Here is a 14,086-nt window from a genome sequence, read left to right on the forward strand (position 1 = left end):
TAATGTAAGAGGAGGTCGTAACAAGTTCATAATGTAAGAGGAGGTCGTAACAAGTTCATAATGTAAGAGGAGGTCGTAACAAGTTCATAATGTAAGAGGAGGTCGTAACAAGTTCGTAATGTAAGAGTTAAAAGAAGTCGTCATATATTTTTAATTAAGGGATATATGACTGTATATATAAATAAAATAAAAAGCAAATTTTCAAAATTTTCTGGGCAAGCTAAAAGTCGCTTGATTGAAACAATTAGAAAAATAATTTTGTTAAAAGTTATATCGTGCTGTCGAATATTTTTTTATTTTGAGTGAGTAAACTTACAAGACTTTCAACGCCTGTTGTAATTTTGAATTTGAAACAATATTTCCATACCACACAATTATTGGTAAGAAAGAATTCAACTCTTTCCTGTTGACGCGTAGAGCGCACAACAGGACGTCTGAAAAGCTTCATGCTTCCTGCCATAAGCGAGCCACCATCAAACGTTTTTATTAGTTTGCGTAATATAAGTAAGAAACCATAATGTTACTTATTATTACTATAATTTATAAATTTTATTTCATTAACATTATTGAAACTCCGATGCTTATCATGAACCGACTGCAAGAACGTACAAATTAATAAATTTCTAAATATGCCTAAGATTAACATATGAAGTATATCGGAGGCTGTTATAACTGTTATGACAATACCCGCTTAAGTACACGTAGCGGCAGATCTCCAGTCTATGATTGGCTGCTTTAGCATGAAAAGCCGTCAGCTATTGGCTTACAAAGTCAGCGAGACTTAAGAGTTATAAGAACTCTAGATTATTTTCGATAGTTCGTGACAATAAAAACTAGCAGAGTACCTATTTAACCAGAAATATCGTATATTGGCCGCAGCATTAACTTGCTAGGCTAGATCCGTGTGTATGTACCGTTGGTTCGTAGGTCTCAGCAGGCTGACCGAGTTGTCCGAACTCCAAACTTGCATCAGCCTACGTGCAAGAGGTCACTGAACAGCTTAGAGGGTCGCATTCAAAGAAAAATCACTTGTAAATCCAGGAATTACTTCCATAATTAAAATAAAAAGGAACGTATCTTATTGTTTTGATGTGTAAATAACATCCATGCCGCGGCGACATTAAATAGCAAGATTGAATGAATAGCAAGATACTGCACACAACAACTCAGTGTAGGTTGTCAATGGACGACTGCAATAAACATAGAAAATGACGACATTAAATAGCATGATTGAACGAATAGCAAGATACTGCACACCACAACTCAGTGTAGGTTGTCAATGGGAGACTGCAAGAAACATAGAAAATGACGACATCAAATAGCATGATTGAACGAATAGCAAGATACTGCACACCACAACTCAGTGTAGGTTGTCAATGGACGACTGCAAGAAACATAGAAAATGACGACATCAAATAACATGATTAAATGAATAGCAAGATACTGCACACCACAACTCAGTGTAGGTTGCCAATGGACGACTGCAAGAAACATAGAAAATGACGACGAAGTCACCGAGAAGTCACTGCGCTAATTGGCGTCCAGGGGACGTTTGACCGCAGCTTTCACCGCCATCAGCTTTCCCGATACGACGAGTACGTCGCATAGCTTTCCTTCAGAGCAGGCTGTAGCTCAAGTATTATTTACACGCATCCTTCAACACAGGATTTTACTAAAGCTTATTGTAAAGTCAATATCAGGACGTTCATAGTAAATGATGTAAAAGTCACTCAATGCTAACGTCACGATGCAAATTATTGCAAGTGGGCCAAAACTCGCAAAAAATATGAGAAATTTGTCGTTCATCATCATGAATAATACTGGTAATAATGACACTCATCGGGTGATGATGAAGATGATATAGATCGAATGTGTGATCGGAATGCATCAAAGCTATCTGGCATGCACTGCTTCTTTGGCACAAACAAACGTCGAGATCAGGCGTTTGTTCCGCTAGGCCGCGGTGCTTGTGCGTAACGGGCCGCGCATCTTACGCCTTCGGCCTCTACTCATCGAACGCAATCACTAACGGGGATAGTGGCTGAGGGTTAGAGGGATCGTGAGCTACTTCAAACTATCGTCAGTCATGAAAAGATCCGGTCAAATGACACGATTTTAGATCTTCTGTGAACAAGGCACGAAAGGGAAAAGAATCGGCGACAGGCCACATCAGGCCTACGCTTCAGCACCGAGATCACTATGTTATGTTATGTGATGCTGCATGGTATAGGGATGATGCACGACACTGGGTGAGGCACGATACAGGGTGAGGCAAGATACTGGGTGAGGCACGATACTGGGTGAGGCAAGATACTGGGTGAGGCAAGATACTGGGTGAGGCACGATACTGGGTGAGGCAAGGGTGAGGCAAGATACTGGGTGAGGCAAGATACTGGGTGAGGCACGATACTGGATGAGGCAAGATACTGGGTGAGGCACGATACTGGGTGAGGCACGGTAGGAAGAAGAGGCACAATGTAGGAGAAACAGCACTATAAGAGTGAGCGCAACTCTCGCGCAGCACGGTACGGGTGAACACCAACACATTGCTCAGGAGATTTACACTCGTAGATAAAACCATTAACCTCGATTCTGGCCTGCTTCTCACGTACACGGAGCTGCGTGCATCAGCTGCGTGTTGAAGAAAGGATCTCTTTCTGTTATTTTACCTTCTTCATATTAGAAGAATTCATCATTCACTGTGTTGCATTACTCATATATTTTTTCGTATCCATTTTCCACTTTATTTTTATTCTTAACACTAAAAAAATGAACGACATTCGTTGTTAGCAGTGCGTCGAAATTGACCTCGAACAGACCACGACCCGCATAGATGCATGGGATCGTGACTCGTCATCTGCGATCAAAGCTTCAGGCCCTCACATGTAACCATCGTGACACCGCCAAGGATCTTCCTGGATGCTGCTGGCAAATGTGCTGATGCCTTCATGGCTGGGTGTGATCTAGCGTGAGATCGAGATCATGATAAAAGATATTTTGTTCGAACGATAAAATGTTCTTCTTTTATGATGCATCGGTTAAGTATCTAGATATGTCATTTTATAAATCATCGATAAAAATCAGTTATTAACACACCTAGATGTGTGTGTGATCTATCGTGCAATTTAGATCCTGGAAGGTGAGAGTGATTTTTTTCGATCGAAATCTGGTAGGTGTGCGGAGGATCGATCTGTAGTGGGATCGAGGTCATAGTAGACGAGTGAGTTTTAAAATTTAGGATCGATGTTTTCAGGCAATTAAATCACTGAATTTTTGCGAGGCTTTAAAAATTACCGAATAATTTTTTAGTAGAACAAGCGATCACATACGTGACCAAGAATCACAAAAAGAGAGAAGTGCGATTAAAATTTGGAAATTCTGCAATCCAGCAATTTTTGCTTGATGAGTATTTCGAGTAATAATACTATAGAATGTAACGATCAGGACCACTTAACAATGTAACTTTGTATGGCTAACATAATTAATTGTACGAGGCCGCAGACCGCTAAAGTGTGTGCTGAACAATTGAAGAACAGTTGAACTTCAGGCGGAGGTATCACTGCACTACACGTGAAATAATGCAACCTACTACTAAGTTAATTTTTAAAAGTGCAACATTACTACTCTGTTAAAAAAATCATTACTACTCTGTTAAAAAAATGACTAAGTTTGAATTACTAAATGAAGAAAATTCATGTGAAGACGATGAAAATTTAGTAATAAATGCACAGCTTAGGGAAGTCCCTTTTACGTGCATGTGATATGACTTCTCAACCAACGGAATGCAGCGAATTATGAAAATCCGTACACAGAATGGAAACAATCGCCGGCTATCCCGCTAAGGACATAATTTGCTCGAGCGGTTGCATTGTGACCCGAGCAGGGCGAAAATTCCGTACTTTGGCCTCATAATCCCTGAACTCGATAAAGCTTTTGTTTGCAGCGAAGACGAAGCGTTACTTGAGTTACCGTTACCGCAATCAAGCGACCCTTACAGGAACAATGGCGGACCTCGGGTCACGCTGGAAGGAATGAGTGAGACGAATACAAGTAGAGTTATTCCAAGATTACGCAAAAGAATTGTTCTAAAATTCCTATTACACGGTGATGCATTCATAAAAAGTTGAGCTACAGTACAGTTATAATGGAACCCGGTGGAAGTCTAGCAGCTATTTCAAACTATCGTTGATCCTGAAAAGATCCGGTCAAATGACACGATTTTAAAGATCTTCTAGAAGGCACGAAAATTAAAAGAATCGTCGACAGGCCTTATCAGGCCTACACTTCAGCGCCGACATCACTATGTTATGTTATGATGGAGAAATACTGGGGGCGAGTTGAGACGTTGTTGCTACTTGAAGTATAGTTACTCTAACAATAGCAGTGGTATAAAGGTATGATTGACTTACCACTCGGTTATTGTTTAAAACTGTGGTCGTCCTAGGTGGATATTCTAAAAGGCGGTGATGAAATAATACCGACTGATAGACATACATGTCATTGCATAGTTGAGTTTCTACCTTATATAGGTTTCTGTATTATATAATTATGAGCATGTATAGGCTACAGGCTTATAATACATGCTATTATTATATAATATATTAACCGTAAGTAAATTATTAGCTATCGTGACCGCTATGTAGCGGTCACGATAGCGGCACAGCTCCGAAGCCCTCTCAGGAGGTCAAAGGTCAGCCCGGAGTCCGGAAACCGAGCGCAGCCGGAACGTTGCGGGCATTAAATGCAGCTACGGAATTCGTAACTGGAATCCTAGGTTACTGTTATGCGGATAACAAAAGAGGCTATAATCAAGTCAGAGCTCGTATAAAAATTAAATAGAACTAAAGTTGAGGTATTAAAATACATATGATAAAAAATTAAATTGAACCTTTTTTATAAAAGAGAAGTGGAAAACGGATTCATTCGTACAATAATAATACTGTACAATAATATAAAATGATAATATATAATAATTTAGGTTATGTTACGTCACACAGCGTGATAGTAAGTCAGAGAAGCGGCAGAAAATTTAATTAAGGTGAGTAAGAAGAGTTGAAATCATGGCTGCCGTCGTAGCCGTCTTTCTCATCATGTTAAAGCAACGTAATGGAACATTATTATGCTATTATGCATTAACGGCCGGAAAAAGTTTGACAAGGGTATATAAGTTGAAGAGACACTATAAAATAATCTGCAAAATAGTTATGAAACTTTTTCTCTGTGTGTGTAGCCTGGCGCTGTAAAGATGCACGGGCTATTCGAGTGAGTATGCACAGTATGTATCGGGGCGGGATATAACCTGATTATGCAATTTTATTTTTAGTCATGTCTTAGAATGTGGCGGTATTGCAAAATTGAAACGCAACTTATCTTGAAGTTCAATAATCATTAAATATCTCTGAAGAAAAAAAAAACAAGCAATATAATTACAGAATTCTTCAAAGTTCAAATCTAGAATAATACGTGAGCTGTTTGCTGAAAGTTTTTTTTATTATTTTTTAATTCACATTACGCAGAAAGAAAAGTGTAATAATTGCAGGAAAGAAATTTATCACGGAAACAGGAATCCATGGATTTTACACCGGGAATTCCCTTCCGGGATTCTCGAAATTTGATAACGGGAAAGTACAAGGGATTCTGGCAACTAATAAACTGTCTATCCTGCTCAAATATTTGATGAAGGTATCCCGAATAATGATAAAGATAAGACCATTAAAAAATACGCCGTATTTTATGAAAATAAAATCGTAAAACGACGAAGAAAAAGAAATTAGGCGCTTTTAAACGTTTTCATAGATTATGAAAGGAAAGAAGGAGCCTGTGCAGAACCTTGACCTTAAGCGCTCAGCGTGCACGTCGTAAGAGATCGAAAAACCGGTCCATGCTTGCGAACCGCGGTTCTGCAGCCTGCGCGCTGAGGCCGAAACGAAGTCTTGCAATAAAATGGCTCAGTGAAAGGCAAGACTAACGCCAAGGTTAACGCTATAATGATACCGGTATATTGTGGACTTTGGGCGAGGTACGCTATAATGATACCGGTATATTGTGGACTTGGGGCGAGAGACGCTATAATGATACCGGTATATTGTGGACTTGGGGCGAGATACGCTGGAATGATATCGGTATATTGTAGACTTGAGGCGAGATGCGCTATAATGATACCGGTATATTATGGACTTGGGGCGAGGTACGCTATAATGATACCGGTATATTGTGGACTTAGGGCGAGATGCGCTATAATGATACCGGTATATTGTGGACTTGGGGCGAGATGCGCTATAATGATACCGGTATATGGTGGACTTGGGGTGAGGTACGCTATAATGATACCGGTAATTGTGGACTTGGGGCGAGATACGCTATAATGTTACCGGTATATTGTGAACTTAGGGCGAGATACCATTATGGTGGGGTTGGGAAACTCAAAGTTTCGTCCAACTAAACCCATATTCCTATCGATGGGTTAATTTGGTAAAAAACACACATCATTTCGACGTAGAGAAGAGCAGAGATGAGGGAAGTGAGGGAAGGGACTAGTGAGGCGACCCTGACATGTATCCGAGGGCAGACAAAGAGGGATCACCACTCCCGGACTTAGCCGGGGCTGCGGCATGAAATATACTGATGGTATTTATTTCAAGAAATTATTATCACTTATTGCTGATCGTAATTATTGCAAGTAATTACTATTACTCATTGCTGATAATAATTATTACACGTAATTATAACTACCGAGGGTAGTTATTGCCGAGATTGCAAGTCATTCGAATAGAGTAATTCATTGAACGGTTATAAATAATTTCAAGATTATAAGTCATTCAGATATAGTAAGCTCATCAAATATCGTATTATAGTTGTTGTTCGTACAAACATTGATAAGCTTCATGTATGTGATTGATGGTGTCAATGTGAACCGTGCTTCGTGACACGTAGAAGGCAGGTCCTGATGACAGCTCTGGCAAGACCTTCAGCCACGCCTGCGCTGCTCCCTGCGACACCATTGCGCTGATGACGCACCGAGCGTCGTTATTAGTTATACCATTAATTAAACAACCTAGTATTAACTAATTAAACTATTATTGTAAAATTAAACTTTATTAATTAATTAAACTATTATTGAATAATTAAACTATTCTTTATCAATAGAACTATTGTTGAATAATAAAACTATACCTAATTAATTAAACTATTATTGAATAATTAAACTATTCTTAATTAATTAAAATATTATTGAATCATTAAACTATTGTTTATCAATAAAACTATTGTAGAATAATCAAACTATTCCTAATCAATTAAACTATTACTGAATTATCAAACTAATACTAATGAATTTAACTACTCGTTCACTAACTCTTCGTGTACTATATTACGGTATGTATTTATAAGGGGAAACCCCGAGTACAGTTACTATCCCCTTAAAAATTTAAATCAAAAGCTTTTAATGTTCCTTTATTCTTTATTTGTCCCTTTGGTTTTGACATTTTCGTTTATTTTGAATTTTCACACCTGATGGATTTTTTTAACTGGTTTCCGAAATGTTTTTATTGAAGATAAGGTGCAATTAATTAGAATTTTGCCTACTTGTAAATTCTTGAAGAACTTGCGATGTAAGCAGCCTATAATGATATATTCATGTATTAAAGCAACATTATAGCTTAAATTTTAAATATATAAATCTTAGACGTGGCTATCAGACGATCATGTTGGACACTCTGAAAAGTTCAAAACCGATGGCCTTCAATAAAAGCCCATTCAGAACACAGTTAAGAACAATAACAAATCTGTTCCGCTAGAACAAGGATTTAAACCAATTTTTTCTACCGGGAAGAACAAGCATTTTTAACAAAGCTCATGATAAAAGAACTTGTTTAACGGGACCAACATCGACAACAAAAAAAAAGCGATCTTGACGGCACAAATTAGAGCGACAGAGACATCGCCTACGAGGAATGTAAAGCAAATTTGTTGTACCATAATTAATGTTAAAATGTACTGGGCACTTAAGAGATCTTGAGAAGGTCGGAGAATAAAGAGGGGACTTTTTAACTATAGAATTTAAATTAGAAAGAAAATTGCGAGAAGATAAAATATTTATGCCAAGTGATCATATGAATTTGAGTTCAATTAAATTAATGTTTAGCATTGTTATATCTTGAACGAAACATTAAAACCGACGCTGTTATAATCAAAGTTGACTTAACGATGACGGAGCACAATATTACTGAACTTTAAAAAAAATACCAAACATATAAAATTTCAGCGGAATTACGAATAACCTGAATGCCATGCTGGTTCGCAATTAAAAATTGGAGCTGAATTAGCGTCGGCCGACCAAAGCCCGGCCATAAGTCGCAATAAAATAACAATAAATAAAATAATAAAACAATAAAAGCACTTATTATTCTAGAAATTCGCAGCTTTCAGTGGACAACGAGGCTCGTGAAGGGCAGCGCGACAGGGGGGCGCCGCCCCCCGGCGGCTGGGGGAGGGGGGGGGCGACACCAAGGCAACCCACCTCGGTGGAATGTGGCGTGGGGAGTGTGGGTGGCGGTATGTCTGTCTCTTATACACATCTAGATGTGTATAAGAGACAGGGCCATCACTATGCGGTCGCAGGCTCGGGTGTACAAGCCGCCAGCGTCCGCATTACGGCGCTAATGAGGCAGCGTAGCAAGAGGCCTGCGGGACGCGACGCGCTGATACCAGCGGCTAAATTAGAGATGAATTATGATGCACTCTGACGTGCTCTGCACCACGCTACACTCTGACGTGCTCTGCACCACGCTGCACTCTGTCGTGCTCTGCACCACGCTGCACTCTGACGTGCTCTGCACCACGCTACACTCTGACGTGCTCTGCACCACGCTGCACTCTGTCGTGCTCTGCACCACGCTGCACTCTGACGTGCTCTGCACCACGCTACACTCTGACGTGCTCTGCACCACGCTGCACTCGGANGTTGTGAGCTTGAATGGCGGTGTTGTCAAAACGAAGGTCGATCTACGATACTTGAATTTTGAAATCGTGGATTCAAAATTCGATCCGAAGGGAGTTATGAATCCTTTGATATATGAATCATATATGATGATATATTAATCACAAATGCTGATATATGAATCATATATGATGATATATGAATCATATATGATGATATATGAATCCGCTCGTTGAAAAACCTGCTAATGTATTAATTGGTGATACACATTCTACTGAGAAATCGTTTGTGCTGCTGTCTATAGTCTATCATGGCTCGATTATTCACTACATTGGATGACGCTGTGGACGAGCTATTAGTGGCGTCTAGGTGAGGCTAGATATGCGACTAGGTGCGACTGGATGCCGCTAGTGAGGCAAAATATGCGACTAGGTGCGTCTAGATGCCGCTAGGTGAGGCTAGATTTGAAACTAGGTGCGTCTAGATTCCGCTAGGTGAGGCCAGATATGCGACTAGGTGCGAATGAATGCCGCTAGTGAGGCAAAATATGCGACTAGGTGCGAATGGATGCCGCTAGTGAGGCAAAATATGCGACTAGGTGCGTCTAGATGCCGCTAGGTGAGGCTAGATTTGAAACTAGGTGCGTCTAGATGCCGCTAGTGAGGCTAGATATGCGACTAGGTGCATCTAGATGCCACTAGTGAGGCTAGATATGCGACTAGGTGCGTCTAGATGCCGCTAGGTGAGGCTTGATATGCGACTAGGTGCGTCTAGATATGCGACTAGATGCGTCTAGATATGCGACTAGGTGCGTCTAGATATGCGACTAGGTGCGTCTAGATGCCGCTAGGTGCGTCTAGATGCCGGTAGGTGCGTCTAGATATGCAACTAGGTGCATCTAGATGCTGCTAGGTGAGGCTAGGTATGCGACTAGGTGCGTCTAAATGCCGCTAGGTGCGTCTAGATGCCGGTAGGTGCGACTAGATGCCGCTAGGTGCGACTAGATGCTGCTAGGTGAGGCTAGGTATGCAACTAGGTGCGACTAGATGCGGCTAGGTGCGTCTAGATGCCGGTAGGTGCGACTAGATGCCGGTAGGTGCGTCTAGATGCCGCTAGCGCTAGGTGAGGCGGATGTAACGCACTAGACGATGACTCATCGCACAGCTCCGTACGTTCCGGCCGTCAAAGAAAGCAATGACGAGTGCGAGGCATGTGACCGAGCTGAGACTGAAGTATGGAGCCTGAAATCTTAACGAATAATGCTAGATTTCAGGCTCCGCTCCAGCTCCATTAATTCTCCAGCACGGCTGGCAATAAACCGTATAATGGAGATAGGCATATTTAAAAAGTCAAGTGGGGATCCCTTCAGATCCCTTGTGAATCAAGTCACGAAAAATTCATGAATCGGTAACAGGCCATGGGCCTTTTCTTCAATGCCGACACTTCTATTCTATTCTAAGTCTCATGGTCAGGGCTGAGCCTCATGCCGGTAAGATTTACTAGCTCTCCAGAGTTTTGAAGAGGAGCTAGTTTTACGTGCTAGAATTAGTCCCTATAAAGGCTAGTTACTCGGACGGACTTGGATTTCGTCCAAATGGGCCATACAAGTCATTTTCAAATAGAATTATTCTTCTTGTCGTAAACAGCATCAAATAAATTATTCGGCGTGAATATGGATATCCGAATATAGGATAAGTGGTGTGATTTGCTGACTATTGGTAGGATCTGTTGTTCTTTTGAAAAAATCAAACACTTAAGTAACTTATCTGAAATAATATCCAGACTTTCTTGAGCTCACCTTCACTAGTGGAGAGATATCTCGAAAAGACGAGTGTTCTAAATTGGCATTCAATTTTGATTTGTGTTACTAAGACGATCACCAAAAAATTTAAAAGCAAAGAAAACCCCCAAGCCAATTCATCATATTTGTTAACGACGCTAAGCAAATTCATTACATTTCACCGAAGATGCTTGGCGCTATTATTTCATGCTTTTAAGTTCTTGGTTGCTTTTCGATTTAAGCAAACAAATGATAAAAGCACATTAGAAACGACCACTCACCGCTTGCAGAGCTCGGCTGCGTTCATCCACGAGTGTTTGATGTTGAAGAACCTGTAGCAGCTCTGACCCTGCAGCACCCAGTCTGTGGCAGAAAAAGAGCCGTTATGTAGGACAGAAGACTACGCTGTGTTACTAGCTTCATTCTTGTAGCACAAATAGGATGCGTTATGTAGGATACAGAAGACTACGTTATGTTATTAGCTATATCTGCTGTAATGACTATAATAATCACTTGGTCCTACTTGGTCCTTGGTCCAAGTAGGAATCGCGATAATATCAATACGATTTTATAAATCTATACGTTGGGTAACGCTGATTTATTTCACTAAACGGTTTCAAGTCTTGAAATGAAGCAAGGAGTATAAATAAGTTAACTCGGTCCTTTTCATGTCCACGAATTTGAATATATTGTCATTTTTTCTTGTATAAATACCAACACACACTGCATTCTACACAAAGTATACAAACACTCGCCGCATCCACCGCGGTGCCAGCACCGTTAAGCGCATGCGCTGGAACGGCCGAGCTGCGCGCAGTGCGCGTAACGGGGCTGTAAGCAAACTCGGTGCACCGGTGAGACCGCAGCGCAAGGGAACCAACGCATCGGGCACCGTACGGCGGCAGGTCCTGGTCAGAGAGCAGGTCCCTGTCTATGCATCGGGCCATGCGCTCCTCAGCCACCTGAGCCGTACGGCGGCAGGTCCCGGCAGCCATTTAGAGAGCAGGTCTCTGTCTATGCATCGGACCCGCACTCCTCAGCCACTCGAGCTGTACGGGCGGCAGGTCCTGGCAGCCATTCAGAGAGCAGGTCCCCGTCTATGCATCGGGCCATGCGCTCCTCAGCCACCTAAGCCGCACGGCGGCAGGTCCCGGCAGCCATTCAGAGAGCAGGTCCCCGTCTATGCATCGGGCCATGCGCTCCTCAGCCACCTAAGCCGTACGGCGGCAGGTCCCGGCAGCCGTTCAGAGAGCAGGTCCCTGTCGATGCATCGGGCATGCGCTCCTCAGCCACCTGAGCCGTACGGCGGCTGGTTCCTGTCAACGTTGATTGCAGGTTCTCGCCAACCGATATTGAGGCAACTAGTGCATTGCCTAACGGGATGCATTCAGGAAACAAAAGTGAAAAAAATGGACACTAAAAGTGCCCCAAAAAGTTTCCGACGCGAAGCCGGCGGTCTCCGACGGTAAGCCAGCATTTCTGCAGATGTTTCATGTGATGCAACATTGACACAAAATCAAAATTAACAAATAATATCAAAGGGCAATTGAAATTTTTAATGGTTATACTAAAAATGAGAAAAGCGTAAACTAAAATTCAATTGCAATAGTTTACGACGTTAACATGTCACGTTTAGGAGCTGGAGCCGTAAAATTGGCGCCATTGTTTGTCGGTTATTGAATAGATTTTTCTCTTTACGTGAAATCGACTGTTTAGCGCCTCGCAACTGTGTTGATTTTCTCGTAATGAAGTTACTTAATGAGGAGGCGTTCAACTCTTCGTTATTCATCGTCATGACCTCGTTAAAAATCAAATTCTTATCAGTGCTGGCCTATTTACGAACATTCAATGACCACACAAAAGACGTCTGAAATTTCCGAGAGGCCACAGGAGCGAAAGGGAGAGGCAGACGTACATGTAGGGCTGATCTAACGGTGTCGAAGTCGAGCTTTGTTGCCTCTTGAGAAAAATGCCAAGCGAAGATTTGAAAGTCATCGTCGGTGGTTAAGAGAACGGCTGATTGTTTTCCTCACACTGCAATCCGTCATGAAGACAATCGAAAAATAAAGCGAACTCGACCTGAAATCGTGCAAAATTTTGTGCGATGGAAATAGGGTGAGACTAAACCTCAACTGAATGACCTGATTTGCGGAATTTAGTAGCACGTACTGACTTTATAACATTGAGGACGCTTTTCAATGGTGTCAGGTATAATTTCAATGTAACAGGAAGAAAATTAATTTTTGTGAAATAAAAACATGCTCCTACTTTTCCATAGTTAATTTTTATTATTGCTCCCAACAATAACGTTAGGTGGTCATTAAGTACTTATATTATCACTCTACTTATATCACAAGTTCATAAGGAATTTAAAAGCAAAGAAAACACCAAGCAAATTCATCATATCGATATCGATACGATGAATTTGCTTGGTGTTTTCTTTGCTTTTAAATTCCTTTAGATGGTCATTGTTTCATGCCAATTTTGAACGAGAGTAGGAGTAAAGCGCTTGTCAATCATGCACGCACGCAAACTGAGCTGAGTAGCGAGACTTCGAGTGGCCGCCAAATATTCGAATCCGACGAACGAAAAACAAGCGCTATTTCAAGACTCAAGTTTATTTTTTTCTGAACCTGAGATGAACGAAATTTGTGTTGTTCTTGCCTATTTTCCAGAAAGTAATGGTATAGAATAGATATATATTTCACACCTTCCGCGACAATAATTTCTTTTCAAAGAAAAAATTGTTTATCCCTTTGCCCTCACCCAGAAGACAAAAAACCCCTTCACCGAGACCTCTCTAAAAAAGCTATGATTAATTGAACAATAATTATAGTCAGAAAATTTTTCAGTTCCTTTTCGATTTTCTGCACCAACAACAAAAAATAAAAAAAGTTTAATGATCATCAAAGACAACTCCTTCAAATGTATCGCCTTCCAAGATCGATCCTTCGAAGATATCGTCTTGAACGAGCAATCTGTCAAAAGTATCGTCCCGTAAGAAATTACTCGTTCGTTGTTAGGCACGTCAACAATTTTTCGGAGCATCGGGACTTCCGAGCGACAAGCGAGGTGTAAAAACCTGTCTACATCAGGACGCACGAAAATAAATGCAAAAAACGAACAAGAATTGATAAAAAATGTTCGCCAGGTGAGGCTGTGGCTAGAGTCGTTGATCTTGAGGGCAGCGAGGCGTTCATGCCCCGGCCGGGGTAAGAACCTCCTGTGGCATGCCAGGAACCTCCATGTGGCATGCCAGGGACCTCCATGTGGCATGCCTGGAACCTCCATGTGGCATGCCTGGAACCTCCATGTGGCATGCCTGGAACCTCCATGTGGCATGCCAGGAACCTCCATGTGGCATGCCA

General features: G+C 41.5%; 1 protein-coding gene across 1 annotated transcript in view; it reads right to left on the minus strand.

Annotated features, from left to right (window-relative positions):
• Positions 1-14,086, minus strand: part of LOC108682604 (sushi, von Willebrand factor type A, EGF and pentraxin domain-containing protein 1) — a gene marked incomplete at its 3' end in the record, with an annotated part of 48,367 nt that overhangs the window by 29,612 nt on the left and 4,669 nt on the right. The window contains 1 exon segment of the mRNA XM_018171800.2: positions 11,000-11,080. Coding sequence (XP_018027289.2) covers positions 11,000-11,080 — 81 coding nt within the window.

This window comes from Hyalella azteca, unplaced genomic scaffold (assembly GCF_000764305.2).
Source record: "Hyalella azteca isolate HAZT.00-mixed unplaced genomic scaffold, Hazt_2.0.2 contig16434, whole genome shotgun sequence".
Taxonomy (NCBI): Eukaryota; Metazoa; Arthropoda; class Malacostraca; order Amphipoda; family Hyalellidae; genus Hyalella; species Hyalella azteca.